Source organism: Oncorhynchus clarkii, unplaced genomic scaffold (assembly GCF_045791955.1).
Source record: "Oncorhynchus clarkii lewisi isolate Uvic-CL-2024 unplaced genomic scaffold, UVic_Ocla_1.0 unplaced_contig_620_pilon_pilon, whole genome shotgun sequence".
In the NCBI taxonomy this organism is placed as follows: Eukaryota; Metazoa; Chordata; class Actinopteri; order Salmoniformes; family Salmonidae; genus Oncorhynchus; species Oncorhynchus clarkii.
The window spans coordinates 1-20,396 of record NW_027258905.1 but is presented as its reverse complement, the minus strand read 5'-3'; the positions used below and the strand labels follow the sequence as shown (position 1 = coordinate 20,396).

At 41.6% G+C, this 20,396-nt stretch overlaps 1 protein-coding gene and 1 long non-coding RNA gene across 2 annotated transcripts; one reads left to right on the top strand and one right to left on the bottom strand.

The window, feature by feature from the left end:
• The first annotated feature begins 1,353 nt into the window (after window positions 1-1,353).
• On the top strand, window positions 1,354-10,449 carry LOC139399178 (protein Njmu-R1-like). Its single transcript, XM_071144692.1, has 10 exons — window positions 1,354-1,587; window positions 2,300-2,383; window positions 2,986-3,111; window positions 3,443-3,571; window positions 3,703-3,763; window positions 4,153-4,272; window positions 5,869-5,933; window positions 6,114-6,247; window positions 8,306-8,409; window positions 8,561-10,449. Exons 1-10 carry the CDS (start codon window positions 1,433-1,435, stop codon window positions 8,771-8,773), a joined length of 1,191 nt encoding a protein of 396 aa, XP_071000793.1. The 5' UTR covers window positions 1,354-1,432; the 3' UTR covers window positions 8,774-10,449.
• A 7,586-nt stretch (window positions 10,450-18,035) lies between these two features.
• On the bottom strand, window positions 18,036-19,459 carry LOC139399176 (uncharacterized). Its single transcript, XR_011631946.1, has 3 exons — window positions 19,373-19,459; window positions 18,699-18,796; window positions 18,036-18,123 (listed from the first exon to the last, which is right to left on the bottom strand). It is a non-coding gene; the product is annotated as an uncharacterized lncRNA (long non-coding RNA).
• Between the last annotated feature and the right edge of the window lie 937 nt (window positions 19,460-20,396).

Here is a 20,396-nt window from a genome sequence, read left to right as displayed (position 1 = left end):
TTGGACTGCCTGTGTAGCCAAAGTATGGAATTGAAATAATGTATAATTACTGTAAAACCTCAATTAATAGCCTGGGCGTTAATTTGTTTCAATCACTGAACACAACCAACGCTTCGTGAAGACAGGCTTCTATTTGAACTAGGCATCTATTTTCTTACAAACCATTTTCCTCCCCCAACCGTAGTCTCACCCTCTTCTGATCCACCTCAGACAAACATTGAAGTTCGACCTTTTTATTTCACCATTCCCTCGCTCATTTTGTATCAATTCCTAAATGCCTGGCTGTTGCCTCGCCCGAATTTTGCTCTGCGAATTTGATGTCCTTTTTTATTTTTATTTTTTACTTTTATTTAACTAGGCAAGTCAGTTAAGAACGAATGGGTTAACTGCCTTTATCAGGGGCAGAACGATAGATTTTTACATATGTGACTTTTTAAGTATTTGAATGACAATTTTTTGTATCGTCTTAATCTCTGCAGCAGTACGGTACCTGGTCATCACTAGCTTCCACATCCTCAAAGTAAAAATTATGGTTAAACCCCGCCCATTTGTAAAATGTATATATTTTATTTGTATTTAACCTTTATTTGACCAGGTAAGTCAATTAAGAACAAATTCTTATTTACAATGACGGTTTACCCCGACCAAACCCTAACCCGGACGATGTTGCGCCAATTGTGCGCCACCCTATGGGACTCCCAATCACAGCCGGTTGTGATACAGCCTGGAATCAAACCAGGGTCTTTAGTGACGCCTCTAGCACTGAGATGCAGTGCCCTAGACCGTTGCGCCACTCCGGAGTATTTTATACCTAACCCTAACTTTAATCCTAACCTTAACCACACAGCTAACCTTATGCCTAATCTTAAATTAAATCCAAAAATATTTTTTTTGTTTACATGAATTTTTACTATATAGACCATTTTGACTTTGTGGCTGTGGAATCGAAATACAAAACAGTCCATCGGTCATCGGATAGTAAACCTTCAAAAGACCGATAAACAGTGACCACTAGCGGCTGTTCAGGCTAATGAACGCCAATATCCCAAAAGTTATTATGGCATTGTTTGTATATTCAGAAACATTAGCTTAATTTTACCCATTGATACGTGGCTATAAGAAGGCAACGACCTCTGATAATTTGGGCATATAATAACTGATGTGTTCAGTTTATTTCCTGGACCAAATCATGTCATAGCAAATTTTACACGGACCTTAAACAGCGACGGATTCATGGAATTACACTCCGCATGCGTGAATCATATCATGGATCTTTAGAAATAATGATAGACTCGTCTCTTCAGTAAAGGAAGCTGTTAGTCTATTCACATGCCTAGTATTGTTATTATTTCTTATCCAGTTCAACCTGCATCCTAAATAACTGAACGTCATTTCTCGGTATCTGTCATTTGTTGATACGTGCGAAGCAATCATGTTTACCTCGCAAACTTCCATGCAAACGTCCTCCTTCCAAGATTCAATTGACGTGGAAGAAAAGGATACGGATTATGATAACGAAGAGATGGGATATAATCAGAAAATACAGTTGAACTGTTACTATACCATTTATCTCTACCAAGGCACCAGGTAATCTTCTCCAACTGAATGTTCTGCTTGAGTCTATCTAACTTTACATCAAGCAATTTGTTTTGACAGTACACAATGACCTAAACTAGGGCATTATCTGGTATGCAAATATCTGCAGATGACGTGTAATGTTTACTTGCCTTAGCTACTAGGCTATAGAGAATCTATGGACCTCGGTCCCTCACCCTTCTCCATAGGGATGAATGGAAATGCATTACCAATCACACCAATGTCTGACTTTGTTGATATTATTAGACTCATTGGAGGTTGGAGGTTCTCACAATGTACAGTATTCATGCTCTGACAGTCTTTATACATACACTGTCATTAGTGGAGGCTGGTGGGAGGAACTATAGGAGGATGGGCTCATTGTAATGGCTGGAATGGAACGGTATGAAACATGGAAACAACATGTTGGACCCCATTCCAGTTACTCCATTCCAGTCATTACAATGAGCTCATCCTCCTATAGTTCAACTCACCAGTCTCCACTGACTGTGATAACACCATCAAGCTAGTCCAGCTGCATATTGAGGCCAATTTCTTTGTCACTGTATAACCACTTTCTCCCAAATTCACTGGTTCTCTGTGGACATCAACTGTGGATCCTGCTGCTGACTTACTGTACTGTCAGTTCAGACTTGCTGTTCTGTTCTCCACTAACTAACTAACCAAGTCATGAGTATAGTAACTACCTACAGTACCTGTCTAGATCTGAGGCAGCTGCAGAGGGCAACGTGGCATGGAGCCAGAGAAGAACAGATTCCACAGCCAGTACCAGTCAGGAAGACTTTAGGTAACCAAGGTCTCTCCGTGACCTGTCTGTTTCTCTAGTGTTTTTATTTCTGTGGCTTTCAGTGTTGTCCTTCTCTGTCGTATCTATGGGCCTGCTGCTGGAAACCTATCAACCTGGAATCAACACTGTTTCTTTCCTGTCATGATGTCATCAGTGTGCTTCCGGCTATCTGGGATATGGAGTCACAAAGCCTAGTATCTATCTACCTCCTTCTGTACACACTGTTCACCCTACTTCTTTTGGGATGTCGACCTCTGTGAGGTCAAGTTGTTTCAGCCTCAGATTCTATAATGATGATGATATAGTTATGTGATATGATATTGTTATGTTATTAAAACGTGATATTTCAGTGTCACATCATGCATCTTACATAGTGACCATAAGGAAAGAGAAGTGGGAAGGAAGGATTTAAATAGGCTCTGTGACTCACATGGAAGATTCTGTTTCACTATATCTGTATCTAGCCTTCATGTTGTGTTGATGTGGCTTTTGTTCGTCGGCTTCCTTCTTCATCTCCTCTTTGGCTGTCCACTTTCTCATCAGATCGGATTGGTTGCCTGTCACTCTGTTTCCATGGTAACTGACTCTTGCCCCACCAACAGCCTCACCCTAGTGGACAGCAGCCTGCCGGTAGAGGCGGAGCCTGAGCTACGATGCTACATCTCCCGGAGGCTGAGCAAAGGAGCCCTGCTCGGGGGCATGGGAAACATTGCCGCTGTGGAGCTCAGGTGACCCTAACGAACTTAAACTAAGGGCCTCATTTCCTAACCAACCCATCTCTCCTTTCCTTAAGAACTTGTTGAACCTAATTTCAAACCAATCCATCTTTATCAGCAATATCAGCAATATAGTCACTATATACAGGCCTGTGTATATAGGCCTGTGTGTCTTTGGCTCTATCTAGCTAAGCAAGGTCTTGATTTGGAATCAGACCGAAGTATTCTCTCCTTATGTATACATCTGAAGCAATGTGGCACCAATTAGCCTGCACACTTCTAAAGTAGTGTAAAGCCAGTGTTTTACATTCATAATAAATATGTGTTTGTTGTCCCATCCCAGTGTCCCAGAGGCAGCGGTGGGCTGTTACTGCTGTCTCCTGGAGCAGGAGAGATCCCCAGAGCAGCCCGACGCGGACGGCAATGGCTATGTAATCTGCCTGATGGGAGGCTCTGAGAAAGGCCTCAACCTATATCCTTTATAGGCTAACATGCTCTTTCTGAATCATACTAATGTAGAGTCAGTCTAGATGTATAGATGGGTACTGAAACTCATAAACCATTCATCATTAAACCATAAACCATTTCCTTAATTGACTGTACGTTTAGACTTGAACTGGACAAGTACGTGCAAGGCCTGCAGAGCAGTCTACAGACTGCTGAGGTAAGCAGGAAGTGGAATCACCAAAATAATATAATTGTACTGGATTCCATCATCTCTTGGACAGGGCTCCTTTGTAATAAACACTATCTGAAGGGGACTCACCTAGGTTGTGTTCAAGAGGGGAAAAAATGTTTTGAAATGGGGAGGTACTACCTGATGTTGTCAAATAAGAACACAGATTTTTCTTCTCCATTGTGAAATGTTTTGCTATCAGTGTGACCTATTTAACACCACCCTAGATAGATAAATATAAAATGACTACACAAATAGGTAGTCCCCTGTGTAGGGTTATAAGTGTTATTTCCCTGTGTGTGTGTGTGTGTGTGTGTGTGTGTGTGTGTGTGTGTGTGTGTGTGTGTGTGTGTGTGTGTGTGTGTGTGTGTATATAGCTGGTGAACCTAGAGACTGAGATCAGGCCCTACCTGAGCATGTGGTACGAGGAGTCGGTGATGCACATCCACAGAGTGGTGCAGATGGTCCAGGGGAGCATCAGCTTCCTGCTATATGCTGTGAGTCACCTTTGACCCATCATTTGACTGTTACCATAGTGATTAATTCCCCCTGTACCAGTGATTCCCCCTCATTGTTTCAATACATTTACTTCCCCTCCATGCTTCACTATGTTATGTTTTTGCTAGTTACTTACTTGGGCTGTGTCCACTAGCTAAAGCTATAATTTAGTCTTTACTGACTAGTAGCCATCTTGCTTGACAAAACAAATGGGAAGTGGAAACATTCAAATGCAAAATGAGATATTCCCAGCGTATTGTATTGTCACAAAACATCCACTCTAACAATGAGATATTCCCAGCGTATTGTCACAAAACATCCACTCTAACAATGAGATATTCCCAGCGTATTGTCACAAAACATCCACTCTAACAATGAGATATTCCCAGCGTATTGTATTGTCACAAAACATCTTCACATTTGTTGGCGTCAGTCACGCAATTGCATAGTTCAAAACGCATCATTTTCTTTGATGGCCATCAATGTTGCCACTGTGTAGCTTAGAGCAGAAACAAGGTTCCAAGAATCATTTTGACTGGTTGTAACGCTGATCAGGCCCGTGTCATTGTAGAATAAAGTTTAGTTTAATATGTAACGCTGATCAGGCCCGTGTCATTGTAGAATAAAGTTTAGTTTAATATGTAACGCTGATCAGGCCCGTGTCATTGTAGAATAAAGTTTAGTTTAATATGAAACGCTGATCAGGCCTGTGTCATTGTAGAATAAAGTTTAGTTTAATATGTAACGCTGATCAGGCCCGTGTCATTGTAGAATAAAGTTTAGTTTAATATGAAACGCTGATCAGGCCCGTGTCATTGTAGAATAAAGTTTAGTTTAATATGTAACGCTGATCAGGCCCGTGTCATTGTAGAATAAAGTTTAGTTTAATATGAAACGCTGATCAGGCCCGTGTCATTGTAGAATAAAGTTTAGTTTAATATGAAACGCTGATCAGGCCCGTGTCATTGTAGAATAAAGTTTAGTTTAATATGTAACGTTGATCAGGCCCGTGTCATTGTAGAATAAAGTTTAGTTTAATATGAAACGCTGATCAGGCCCGTGTCATTGTATAATAAAGTTTAGTTTAATATGTAACGCTGATCAGGCCTGTGTTATTGTAGAATAAAGTTTAGTTTAATATGAAACGCTGATCAGGCCCGTGTCATTGTAGAATAAAGTTTAGTTTAATATGTAACGCTGATCAGGCCTGTGTCATTGTAGAATAAAGTTTAGTTTAATATGTAACGCTGATCAGGCCCATGTCAACACTTCAGGCCCGTGTCATTGTAGAATAAAGTTTAGTTTAATATGTAACGCTGATCAGGCCCATGTCATTGTAGAATAAAGTTTAGTTTAATATGCAACACTGATCAGGCCCGTGTCATTGTAGAATAAAGTTTAGTTTAATATGTAACGCTGATCAGGCCCGTGTCATTGTAGAATAAAGTTTAGTTTAATATGCAACGCTGATCAGGCCCGTGTCATTGTAGAATAAAATTTAGTTTAATATGTAGCGCTGATCAGGCCCGTGTCATTGTAGAATAAAGTTTAGTTTAATATGTAGCGCTGATCAGGCCCGTGTCATTGTTTTCAAGGCTCTGAGTCACATACACGTGGAGGTCACCAATGCAGATGACAGGACCAAGGCTGATGTTGCTAGGTGAGTTACTTTAAAGGTCCAGTCCAGTCCAAATTGGGTTTTCGGTCAAATTCTGTTTAATAAATGAGTATCACTTCTGAAAATAATCTGAAAACACCTCGTCTTTATTCCTGTGGTTAAACTATAAGAATATACAGTATGTGCTGTGAATATGAATGAATATGGTTCATGTGTGTGTAGGTTCATTAAGGCAGCCAGTCTGCAGGGCCTGGTCCAGGAGGACACTACCACAGCCTCTCTGTATAAGGCCTCAGAGGCTCTTACTGATCTGGTCATAGACTGCTCCACCAGCCCTCCTACACTCTCCAACACAGGTCTGTGTGACTGCTCTAACCTGTGGATATATATACACACACACACACAGGTCTGTGTGACTGCTCTAATCTGTGGACATATACACACACACAGGTCTGTGTGACTGCTTTAACCTGTGGATATATACACACACAGGTCTGTGTGACTGCTCTAACCTGTGGATATATATACACACACACACACACAGGTCTGTGTGACTGCTCTAATCTGTGGACATATACACACACACAGGTCTGTGTGACTGCTCTAACCTGTGGACATACACACACACACACACACACAGGCCTATTGGAACGACTCTAACAAACAGACACTCTCCCACAGTCACAAATACAGATCTGTGTTACAGCTGTAGCCACACCACTCTACAAAACAGGTCTTTGTATGGTGCATTCAGAAAGTATTCCGACCCCTTGACTTTTTCCACATTTTGTTACGTTACAACCTTATTCTAAAATGTATTAAATCGTTTTCTTTCTCTCATCAATCTACACACAATACCTCATAATGACAAAGCAAAAACTTTTTTTTGACATTTCTACAATTCTATAAAGCTGAAATATCACATTTACATAAGTATTCAGACCCTTTACTCAGTACTTTGTTGAAGCATCTTTGGCAGCGATTACAGCCTCAAGTCTTCTTGGGTATGACTCTACAAGTTTGGCACACATGTATTTGGGGAGTTTCTCCCGTTTCCTCTCTGCAGATCCTCTCAAGCTCTGTCAGGTTGGATGGAGCACAATGCTGCACAGCTATTTTTAGGTCTCTCCAGAGATTTTCAATCTGGTTCAAGTCCGGTCGCTAGCTGGGCCACTCAAGGACATTCAGAGACTTGTCCTGAAGCCACTCCTGCGTTGTCTTGGCTGTGTGCTTAGGGTCATTGTCCTGTTGCAATGTGAATCTTCACCTCAGTCTGAGGTCCTGAGCGCTCTGGAGCAGGTTTTTGTCAAGGATCTCTCTGTACTTTGCTCCGTTCATCTTTGCCTTGATCCTGACTAGTCCCCCAGTCCCTGCCGCTGAAAAACATCTCCACAGCATGATGCTGCCACCACCATGCTTCACCATACGGAGGGTGCCAGGTTTCCTCCAGACGTGACGCTTGGGATTCAGGCCAAGAGTTCAATCTTGGTTTCATCAGACCAGAGAATCTAGTTTCTCATGTTCTGAGAGTCTTTAGGTGCCTTTTGGCAAACTCCAAGCCGGCTGTCATATGCCTTTTACTGAGGAGTGGCTTCCGTCTGGCCACTCTACCGTAAAGGCCTGATTGGTGGAGTGCTGCAGTGATGGTTGTCCTTCTGGAAGGTTCTCCCATTTCCACAGAGGAACTCTAGAGATCTGTCATCAGGTTCTTGGTCACCTAGCTGACCAAGGCTCTTCTCCCGTGATTGCTCAGTTTGGCCTGGCGGCCAGCTATAGGAAGAGTCTTGGTGGTTCCAAACTTCCTCCATTTGAGAATGATGGAGCCCACTGTGTTCTTGGGGACCTTCAATGCTGCAGACATTTTTTGGTATCCTTCCCCAGATTTGTGCCTCGACACAATCCAGTCTCGAAGCTCTACGAACAATTCCTTCAACCTCATGGCTTGGTTTTTGCTCTGACATGCACTGTCAACTGTTGGACCTTATATAGACAGGTGTGTGCCTTTCCAAATCATGTCCAATCGAATTGAATTTACCACAGGTGGACTCAATCAAGATGTAGAAACATCTCAAGGATGATCAATGGAAACAGGATGCATCAGAGCTCAATTTCGAGTCTCATAGTAAAGGGTCTGAATACTCATGTAAATAAGGTATTTGTTTTTTATTTTTAATACATTTGCAAAAATGTACAAAACCTGTTTTCGCTTCGTCATTATGGGATATTGGGTGTAGATTGCTGAAGAAAAACAATTATTTAATCCATTGTAGAATAAGTCAAGGGGTCTGAATACTTTCCGAAGGCACAGTACATGTACACACAGACATAGAATCACCAAAACATTTCCCACTAATGATCGTCACAGAATACACACTGGCTAATCACTCCGTCATCCCTCTCACACCTTTTTCCAGTCAGTAACCGTTTCTGTGACGGTTGGATCCAGTCATTCCTGAACGCAGCAGAGCGCTGTAACCCTTTCCTCCTCAGACAGATCCTGGAGAACTTCAAACTCAAGGTGGGCAAACGCACAGCACACAGACAAGTGGATCACTTTAAACCATTATATAAATACTGTATGTCCAGGCCATGTTTAAAATGGCTTACTGCTTTCTCATCCATGCTCTCTCTCTCCCCCCTCTCTCCTTCTCCTCCCCCTGTCTCTCCAGGCCATCCAGGACATGAACAGTCTGAAGCGGTTCATCCGCCAGGCTGAGTCGAGTCACTACGCTCTGTTCCGCTGCTGCCAGTTCCTGCAGGGCTGTGGGAATGGGGACGTGCTGCTCCAGAACGCCCACGCCGAGCACCGAGACCTCCCTGAGGCCTGCAGCATCATCCGCGTGCTGGATGAGTTCCTCAGCGAACAGCAGGCCCAGGGATGAGGATAGGGATGAGGGACACTGACACACCGCAGCCACCAGGTCGGCGATAGTTGAACCTCGAATTGGCAGTGACACCTCGAGGGCGATGATAGTTCAACTCTAACCTACCCAGTCTCAACACCATGGCCTGTATTTATAAATGATCCTATAGAAGTCAGAACTCCTGTTCTGAGATGTGAATTTGTGAATACAGGCCCAGACCTGTGTGAAATAGGGGTGCGCTTGATTTGAGTTGGCCACTTTTGGGTCCATTTCTTTTGTTAAATTGTTGTACCAGACTAACTAAATCAAGCACAGCACAAGGATGTGGAAGTATTTGACCCAGGTCTCCTCACACGGGAACTCTTCCATGCTAGTTGTCAGTGTGTATCTGTTTTGGCACTTTCCTTTACCAATGGTGTTTTACAGTGGTCCCTGTCTTCATTTGCGGTGTGATTGAATAGCATTTACCCAGAAGAAACAGACCAAGTATGTTGTATCTGGATCAGAATTAACTCTAAAAACAAACATATCCAAAGTCATGTTAACACTAGTGATTTCTTTGCTGGTATTAAAACACGCAGTACTATAAACGAATGGAAACACAATCAGTATGTTTAACCCAGACTATACATCTCAACATGTGAATCATTCGTTTTGCTTGTCTTACATCATGTCCACATGTTGTATTTCTTTTAAATGATTAGTGTTGCTTGCCTTTTGTCTGCATGTCAGTATGCTATCTACATACTACAGTACAATCCTGCTTTTCTGCACAGTGGAACAATACACAAATCACTTTAATCAGCTTTTGTTACTTACTCAATTTCACCAGTAAAGAAATTGCTACACACTGACATTCCCACGTAGCTCAGTTGGTAGTGCACTGCGCTTGCAACGCCAGGGTTGTGGGTTCGATTCCTAAGGGGGACCAGTATGAAAATGCATGCACTCACTACTGAAAGTCACTCTGGATAAGAGCTTCTGCTAAGTGACTAAATTCATGCGCTGCTTGTTTTTGTATTTCTGTTGCTGACTGCAGTCTTATCTAAAGATTCTCGTTAATGTGGTTAATCCTTACATTCCTTAGTAAGGAATATTAGTGTTGTAGAGGCCAACGTGTTGTATATCTACTTCACAGGAGGCTGCTGAGGGGAGGACGGCTCATCATAATAATAGCCAGAACGGAGTGAATGGAATGGCATCAAACGCATAGAAACCATGTGTTTGATACCATTCCACCCTTTCCTCTCCATCCATTACCATGAGCCCGTCCTCCCAAATGAAGGTGCCACCAACCTCCTGTGATCTACTGTCACTGTATGTTAAGTTACAAAAATGACCTTCACTACTCTTCACCAGCCCTATTGTAATGATAGTGTGTTCAGGGCTAAATAACCCACATGATTTATTGTGCCTGTATGACAGCAACTACGTAGGTTCTATTTTCCTATCAATGTGTCGACGTCTCTAAAAAGTATATTATGGTGAAAATGAAGCAATATTGTCTGTGAAAGTGTGTCCTTTAAACTGTGAACCAAGTGACATGTTAGTCGGTGATCTATTGTAGTGGACAATGGTGAATGATCATTCAACCTTTTAACTGTGCATTTAAATCTCCTGTACAAGTTAATGTCTATTAATGTGGTGTCTATCATGTTGATCTGTGGTTTGACTTGTATAAATAGTCATGTGAATCCTCTGTGTGGACTGAATCATGAATATGAAATCTGATTTCTGACCATATGAAACAATAGGGTCCCAGTTTACCTATGTAATTATGGCCCTGCCTACACCTAACGATTAAAAAAATAAAAATCATATGAACAAAAAATATTCCATTTTATTTGGAGTGTCTAGCCAAACAAAGTTAAACGAGCCTATTTATATAATGAATATGAATTTGGACGGGCAGAAATGATTAAATATTAGAGCATTAGACCTCACTAAAGGCTTCAATCGTACAACAACTTTACTTAATTCCGAACTGGTTCTCTAGTACAGTGGTTCCCAAACTTTTTATAGTCCCGTACCCCTTCACACATTCAACCTCCAGCTGCGTACCCCCTCTAGCACCAGGGTCAGCTGTACCCCCTCTAGCACCAGGGTCAGCTGTACCCCCTCTAGCACCAGGGTCAGCTGTACCCCCTCTAGCACCAGGGTCAGCTGTACCCCCTCAAGCACCAGGGTCAGCTCTACCCCCTCTAGCACCAGGGTCAGCTGTACCCCCTCTAGCACCAGGGTCAGCGCACTTTTTTGCCATCATTTTAAGCCTGCCACACACACACACACACACACTATACAAAACAGATATTAAGGATAAGAATGAGTGTGAGTTTTGTCACAACCCGGCTTGTGGGAAGTGACAAAGAGCTGTTATAGGACCAGAGAACAAATAATAATAATCAATAATTTTACTCTTTATTTCACCATCTTACATATAAAACCTTATTTGTTCATCGACAATTGTGAATAACTCACCACAGGTTAATGAGAAAGGTGTGCTTGAAAGGATGCACATAACTCTGCAATGTTGGGTTGTATTGGAGAGAGTCTCAGTCTTAAATCATTTTCCACACACATTCTGTGCCTGTATTTAGTTTTCATGCTAGTGAGGGCTGAGAATCCACTCTAACATAGGTACGTGGTTGAAAAGGGCATCAGTGTCTTAACAGCACGATTTGCCAAAGCAGGATACTCTGAGCACAGCCCAGTCCAGAAATCTGCCAGTGGCTTCTGATTAAATTACATTTTCACAGAACTGCTTGTTACAATTTGATGAGGCTCTCTTGTTCAGATATCACTAACTGGACTGGAGGCAGGGCATTAAAGGGATAACGAATCCAGTTGTTTGTGTCATCTGTTTCAGGAAAGTACCTGTGTAATTGTGCACCCAACTCACTCAGGTGCTTCACTATATCACATTTGACATTGTCTGTAAGCTTGAGTTCATTTGCACACAAAAAAATCATGCAATGATGGAAAGACCTGTGTGTTGTCTGCAGACAGAGAAGAGCTCAAACTTCTTAATTATAGCCTCACACATTGATTATAGTTGTGGAGAGTCCCTGTATTCCTAGATTCAGATAATTCAGGCAGGAAAAAACATCACCCAGATAGGACAGTCGTGTGAGAAACTTGTCATCATGCAAGCGGTCAGACAAATTAAAATGGTCAGTAAAGAAAACGTTAAGCTCATCTCTCTATTAAAAAAAACGTGCCAATACTTTGCCCCTTGATATCCAGCAGACTTCTATGTTGTAAAAGCGTTACATGGTCGCTGCCCATATCATTGCATAATGCAGAAAATACACGAGAGTTCAGGGGCCTTGCTTTAACAAAGTTAACCAGTTTCACTGTAGTGTCCAAAACGTCTTTCAAGCTGTCAGGCATTCCCTTGGCAGCAAGAGCCTCTCGGTGGATGCTGCAGTGTACCCAAGTGGCGTCGGGAGCAACTGCTTGCACGTGTGTTATAACTCCACTGTGTCTCCCTGTCATGGCTTTTGCACCATCAGTACAGATACCAACACATCTTGACCACCAAACTGCATTTGATGTCACAAAGCTGTCCAATACTTTAAACATATCCTCTCCTGTTGTCCTGGTTTCCAGTGGTTTGCAGAAGAGGATGTCTTCCTTAATTGACAGCCCATAAACGTAACAGACATATACCAGGAGCTGTGCCAGGCCCGCCACGTCTGTTGACTCATCCAGCTGTAACGCATGTAATTCACTGGCTTGTATGCGAAGCAGTAATTGTTTCAAAACATCTCCTGCCATGTCACTGATGCGTCGTGAAACAGTGTTGTTTGATGAAGACATTATATGTATAGTTTTTCCACCCAGCATTGTCCCATTTATTCCTCCACAATAGTGTGGGTCTTGCCTGTCCTAGCCACTCGGTAGCTCACCATATAAGACTATTTTAGCCCCTTCTTATTAATGGTATCTGTTGTTTTTATACATGTCTTACGACTCGAAAGTCGTCTTAATTCTCAGACAAAAAATTCCTTATTTTTCAAATTGGCATGTTTTGTTTCTAAATGTCGGTGCAAGAGTGAAGGTTTCATCGAGTTGTGAGATAGTACTTTTACACATATAACACACTGTGGCTGAGGAAAGGCACTACTCCCAATATAAGTGAACCCCAAAACAACGTAGTTCTCATCATATTTGTGCCTCTTCGATGGTCCAACGTCCCTGTCTGTTGTTCTGTGCTTTCCCGGGTAAGGGGCAGTAGCTATTCGGCTGCATCAGATTCACAACTGTCAGTGACCATTCAAGCTGGGCTACAACAAATGTAGAATTACTGATGCTAGCATTGGATGTGCTCGTGGAAGCAGAACAACTTGTGTCGTCGACAGGTGCAGGTGTCGTACTGATGGTAGTAACTGGTGGTATGTGTCTCTATGGACGTGGGCCTTACTAAATGGACTGTTTGAAAATGTGAATAAAAAAAAAAAAAGTAATTATGATAAACAAAATGTTTTACAAAATTATGTGAATCACATTTTTATTTGGCGACGGCATTGCGCGTAGTACCCCAGTTTGAGAATACCTGCTCTAGTAGAATACCTGCTCTAGTAGAATACCTGCTCTAGTAGAATACCTGCTCTAGGAGAATACCTGCTCTAGGAGAATACCTGCTCTAGTAGAATACCTGCTCTTAGGAGAATACCTGCTCTAGGAGAATACCTGCTCTAGTAGAATACCTGTTCTAGTAGAATACCTGCTCTAGTAGAATACCTGCTCTAGTAGAATACCTGTTCTAGTAGAATACCTGCTCTAGGAGAATACCTGCTCTAGGAGAATACCTGCTCTAGTAGAATACCTGCTCTAGTAGAATACCTGCTCTAGTAGAATACCTGCTCTAGGAGAATACCTGCTCTAGGAGAATACCTGCTCTAGTAGAATACCTGCTCTAGGAGAATACCTGCTCTAGGAGAATACCTGCTCTAGGAAGAGTGAATCACCCCGTGTTCAAGAATGGCCTTTTTTTTACCTTCATCCAGATTACAACCTCTCACTTTCAGTTATTTGAAAATTAAACAATCTCCAAAATATGTCTATTTTTAAAACAAGCAATAGAAAGCTGGTTGCAATTTCAGTTTAATCCACCAGAAAAGACAGTACAAATATTAGAACAAATACTATGGTTGAAATCAAATATACTAACTGATTTAAAAAAAGACAGTATAATCTTTGTAAATTATATCAGAAATAGGACTGGTGGAGTTATTTCATACATGCAGTTAACACAAAATATATGGAAATGTCTGCTCTATCCAAAATTACAACCAACTGATTGCAGCATTACCGCAAAAATGGCGGAGGCAAGTGGAAAGGGGAGAAGGTAAGGAACTTGTCTGTCGGCCCTGCATTAAATACCAACATTTTTCTAAAGAAAAATGTGATAAATAACAAAGTATACCAGTTTCATTTAAGGACCAAAAAACACAGCCAGAGTTTTTCCATTTAAAATATTCTATAACATTCTACAACCAATAGAATGTTATATATATGGGGCTACAACCATCCCAGCTTTGCAGATTTTGTTGCAAAGAGACAGAATATTTGGATCATTTGTTTTGGTACTGTCCATATGTAGCTTGTTTTTGGTCGCAGGTTCAGAAAAATTGCCAAATTTACTCGGAACCAACTTTGCAAATAGCTCTGCTGGGTGATTTAAAAAGTCATAGTCAATCGATCAATAGTATAATAATACTCTTAGCAAAGGTGTTTATCTTTAATTTACAATCTGTAGAAACTATGAGTATAGAAAGGTTCAGAACTTTTATGAAAAATCACAGCACAGTTGAAAAATATATGGCAGACAGAAATGTATTATTGATTGTATGTTTGTTGACTCCATGTGTAACTCTGTGTTGTATGTGTCGAACTGCTTTGCTTTATCTTGGCCAGGTCACAGCTGCAAATGAGAACTTGTTCTCAACTGGCCTACCTGGTTAAATAAAGGTGAAATCAAAAAATCTAAATGGGATGGTCTTCAAAGATACAGTGAGGGAAAAAAGTTTTTGATCCCCTGCTGATTTTGTACGTTTGCCCACTGACAAAGAAATGATCCGTCTATAATTTTAATGGTAGGTTTATTTGAACAGTGAGAGACAGAATAACAACAAAATAATCCACAAAAATGCATGTCAAAAATGTTATAAATTGATTTGCATTTTAATGAGGGAAATAAGTATTTGACCCCTCTGCAAAACATAGACTGGTCATTTCTTTGTCAGTGGGCAAACGTACAAAATCAGCAGGGGATCAAATACTTTTTTCCCCTCACTGTAGATGGGAGGGGTTGATGGTAGCTGAAGGCTGGGACTAAAAACAAACAGAAGATAACTAATGTAAAATATATTTTCTATTAAATGTATGTAGTATGTATAACCTGGAAGTGGAAGCCTAAGTATTGTTGGGTTAGGGGAAAATAATAAAGAAGTCAAATCTATTTAATTTGTTTACTCCAATTAAGGGAGTGGTGGTAGGGTGAGGGGAACATAATAAAGAAGCAAAATATATTTAAATAATATATACTCTATATATTTATAAAAAATATACATGTGTGATTGGAAATGATGCCACAATGTATCTGCAGTATTAAATCTGATCTACCTCCTAAAAAAGAAGTATAGGGTCTGCCTGAATACTATAGTACCTCTCTCCTGACATTATATACTAAGTGAAACACTTTGACAGTATAAAGTTAGTTATTTAATATGGTATTTCCTTGACAGTAGATTGTATTAAAAGAGAAGTCAATAGAATAGAATATCATGACAAATGAGATTTTTTTTTCATAAAATGTAAACATATTTAAATCTCTAACAGAATGCGTCAAGCTTTATAGAACAATTTGAATGAGGAAAACTCATTCAGTCTATATTATCCAGAGTCTATACTATATACCAGTCCTAAGAGCCATGACGAGCCAGCCCGTAGGGCTCCACAGTAGAAGCACCTGTTATCCAGCCCACCGTCCCTCCACCCAGACTGGCCATCATGTCATCCAGGAGGCCCCTGTCCTCCACCAGCATCTCACCTCCAGGGTAAGGCTCTGCTATGAGAGTGAGGGATAAAGACGTGCGTGTTTTTGTTAATACTGATGATGAGTCTGGTTAGGATTTTCATGGAGTAGATAGGGGGGAAATAGTGTCTACTTTGCTTCTGGTTCTACACATTCCTTTAAATAAAAGTATACCATTCTCAGGATATGTTAGGGATCTATTCAATCCGTATCGCGGGAGTTCAGCCTCACAGCGTGATTTACATTTAAAGGCAATGTTTCTTTCTTAGCGGAGACTGCATTCACGGCAAATGCTGCATATGTCGGTTCAACTGTCTAAGGCACTGCATCTCAGTGCAAGAGGCGTCACTGAAGTCCCTGGTTTGAATCCAGGCTGCATCACATCTGGCCGTGATTGGGAGTCCCATAGGGCGGTGCACAATTAGCCAAGCGTCGTCCGGGTTTGGCCGGGGTAGACCGTCATTGTAAATAAGAATTTGTTCTTAACTGACTTGTCTAGTTAAATAAAGGATAAATAGAAACTAAAATGGTAAATGACCTTTACACCGTGCTATTCAAGGATATAGATTGAAAGGGCCCTTACATTTGTGTGTGTATAAAATTAGCAGAAAACAGAAATGTATGAAAAGGGAATTAGAACTAGAACGCTGCTGTCATACTCACCAAGTGTGTGTTCAGACATTTTCCTCATTAGGGAACTGGGGACGTCATAGATGCTCTCTGTCATCTCGCTATAATCTGAGATAGAACATGAAAATAAACCCAAATACACTTTAATTCGCTGGTAAACAAATGAAAAATATTGAATTAATTTAAAACCCAATCAATTGAAAAATAAACATTTTCATAATCTCACCTTGGCGGTCACTTGCCCTCCTATTGGACAGTGGGAAGTCATAGAGGTCCTCTCCATCAGTCAAGTCTTCATCTGATTGGTTGATGTGATACTCAGCTACAGAGGAAATGGCAGGTAGGTTTTTGGTCATTTATCAAACACAGACCATTAACATAAGTCATTATCATGTAATATGATGATATCTACTTGTATTTTATATCCTATACAGTGGTCTCCATAATGGAAGAATTTATGACATTTATGATGGATAATTTATTGATTTATGACGTATAACAACACACTGATGTGACCATGAGGGTAGTACTCACAGTTCCGGGGGGCTGGTAGAATGTCATACTGATCCTCTTCCTCCTTACACTCTTCCTCCTCTTCTTCATCTCTCTCCTCCTCACATCTCCTTCTAAATCTATGGACACTGTCTTCATCCTCCTCTCCATCTGAAATTAGAGTGAAAAGATGTTGCCATATTTCAGAGCTGAAGATACAGCTTGGCTCCCTGTGAAGGGAATTTGATCAATAATGACTAATTATGTAAACATTTCAATCAGGACTGACTAATCAGAATACTATTATGTTACTGTATATGTATGAATGTTCTTTTAATCCTAGTACTGAATATAATGTGTGTAAATATAATCAAGAATAAGAACAACGACTGTCTGTTCCTTGGTAGAAATTAATGAACTATATCGCCAGACTGGCTAGAATGCTTATCTACACAGGCTGACCTTGGCTCTAGACGATGTGGGAAGGCTTGAGAACTATACAGCCTTTGTACCAGTGTCAAGAAGAGACGGAACAGTTTAGAAAACGCTGATGTCATTTTCAGTTTATAACCTGTGATAATATGTATCATGGGCAGTACTCTCGAGAATAAACGCAGCTGGTTGATTTCAAAGACTGGTCTCTGTCCATTTTATACAAATAAGGGTCTTACAAATTCTTATGAATTGACAGTGTTTAATTTTAATTGGGTATTAAAACATAGAGGAATTTAATTCCTGTAACACTCCCCACCTCACCACCAAAGCATTAAATGCCACAACGTGCCCATTTCCTCTTTCCACTAGACAACCAAACCATTGATTCCCTCCAACTGCTTGGCACAGCAAATGTGAATGAAAAAACAAACACATTTCCACTTAAGTTTGCTGAGTTTACAGAGGATTGATGCTCTACTTACAATGTGAGATGGTGTTCTGGTATATGGCTTCCTCATTACTGGGCTCATCAGTGAGGGAGAGAAAGAGGGTAGCCCTGTGCCCCAGATTTTGGTCAGGGGTGAGGGGGCCAGAGAGGCACTGGGTAATCCTGTGTCCCTGGTTTAGGTCTTGGTCAGGGGTGGAGGGGTTGAGGGGTGCATAGAGGGGTCGATGAACCCCCAGTGGTTCCATCATGCTGTCACATTCTGAGCTGTTATAGGTGCTGAAGCGACCTCTGGCCTTCAGGTCATCAGACCTCACATCCTGCTGTCTGGAGACAAAACAGATGGACAGGCAACACTCAAATGGACAGAAATAAAACTGTTCCCCACTATATTTTATTAAACCAACATTTTTGCAGATAATGCATTCCAAGGCACTCAAATGCTGACCAGGAATACATAAAGCATTATCTTAGACAGCTGTTGCATAGGCTCTGTCTGCCACTGGAGGCTGCTGAGGGGAGGACGGCTCATAATAATGGCTGGAACGCAAACCATGTGTTTGATACCATTCCACAAATTCCACTCCGGCCATTACCACGAGCCCGTCCTCCACAATGAAGGTGGCACCAACCTCCTGTGCTGTCTGCATAGCAAATCCTCCCATATCTATATAGTAGTTTCAGGCTTCAAATACACCTGCACAGATTTCATCTATTCTAGCACTGTGATTGTTACAAACAGTTATTTTTTAAGGTTTAACTTACGATGGTCATAGGTTATTTAGCCTAATTTGAATGAACCTTTTGGAAGTCGTTCTAGGTATGAGCTCCTGATAAATTACTAGTGTAATGTAATGACAAACAGTGCAGTAGTGTCTCAATAATCCTGAGCTTTCTGTTACCGTATGCAGCCTGGGTCAGTACCCCCTGGGCCTGAGAGATGCATGGCCCTCCACAGCTGGCCAATCCACTCCCTCCTCAGATCCCCTGTCTCTGCAGACTGCAGACACATGGTCAGGGGGTAGCAGGGATGCATTTAGTACATTGTTACAGTCTGAGTTAAAAAGATCATCCTTAGTTGTTAGAGGAAGTGTTAAATGACTTTAAGCAATCCAAGTACTGTAGAACACAGCTGGGTACTAGTTAGCCTAGTGGTTAAGAGTGTTGGGTTAATAACCAAAAGGTCTCTGGTTCTATTCCCCAAGATGACTAGGTCCAACATCTAGGTGTGAAGCACCTATAACCCTAATTGCTCTGGATAAGAGTGTCTGCTAAATGACTCAAATGTAAACAGCTGATAAAATATTTTAATACAGTTGAATTTCTCTTTCTGAACAATGGACAGCTTCTTCACCTGGTACTTTCATTTGGGAAATTCCCATCAGTGAGTATGAAGTGACAGTAACAGACCACATCCTGAAACCACATGTTAAACCTACACAGGCATCGGCGCCCACACGGTTCTGTAATGACACTAGTAACAGACCACATCCTGAAACAACAGGGCAGCCTGCACAGCCCACACCACACGGTTCTGTACACCTGAAGTGGGAGTAGAGCTGTCTGTGTGACTCACCAGTACTTTCCTCTTCCCATTCTTCATGGTGATTTCAAACACGTAGTGCTTACGCTTCTCCCTCTGGATCTCACGCACAGACTGCACCTGGCCCAACAACAACACTTCTATTTCAGACATAAAGTGCTATACATACTTGTAAATAGTATACTATTAAGCAGCTGTAACTAGGGCATATGGAATAGTGGGTAATGTTCATTGAACACAAGGGAAAGTAGAACAAAGTCCAGGGCAATTGTTCCTGTCTGTCCGGCTAGAAGGACCAAGAAGGCTTTCAGACCAAATCAAATCAAATCAGTTTGACTTACGGTGTAGATGTAGTACAGGCCTCTTAGGTGTGACTGTGGGGGACAGAGAAGATCAGAAGACTATTACTACTTTGAACAGTGTAAATAACATTCAACTTCCCCTGAAAACGTTGAAGGACTTCTCACAGCTGATACTCACAGCACTCCCATGTTTCTTAGTGTAGAAGAATAATGTTGTGTTTTGGAGCCTGAACCAATAGGTTGACCACTTCATTTTCTAAAAGAGAAAAAACACAGACTCAGTGTCCCTCCAGACTCAGTGTCCCTCCAGACTCAGTGTCCCTCCAGACTCAGTGTCCCTACAGACTCAGTGTCCCTCCAGACTCAGTGTCCCTCCAGACTCAGTGTCCCTACAGACTCAGTGTCCCTCCAGACTCAGTGTCCCTACAGACTCAGTGTCCCTCCAGACTCAGTGTCCCTCCAGATAGTGAAGACTTGATTCTGGATACAAACCATGACTGACTGGCAGTAACAGAGTAAAACACAGACTCAGTGTCCCTACAGACTCAGTGTCCCTCCAGACTCAGTGTCCCTCCAGACTCAGTGTCCCTCCAGATAGTGAAGACTTGATTCTGGATACAAACCATGACTGACTGGCAATAACAGAGTAAAACACAGACTCAGTGTCCCTCCAGACTCAGTGTCCCTACAGACTCATTGTCCCTCCAGACTCAGTGTCCCTCCAGACTCAGTGTCCCTACATACTCAGTGTCCCT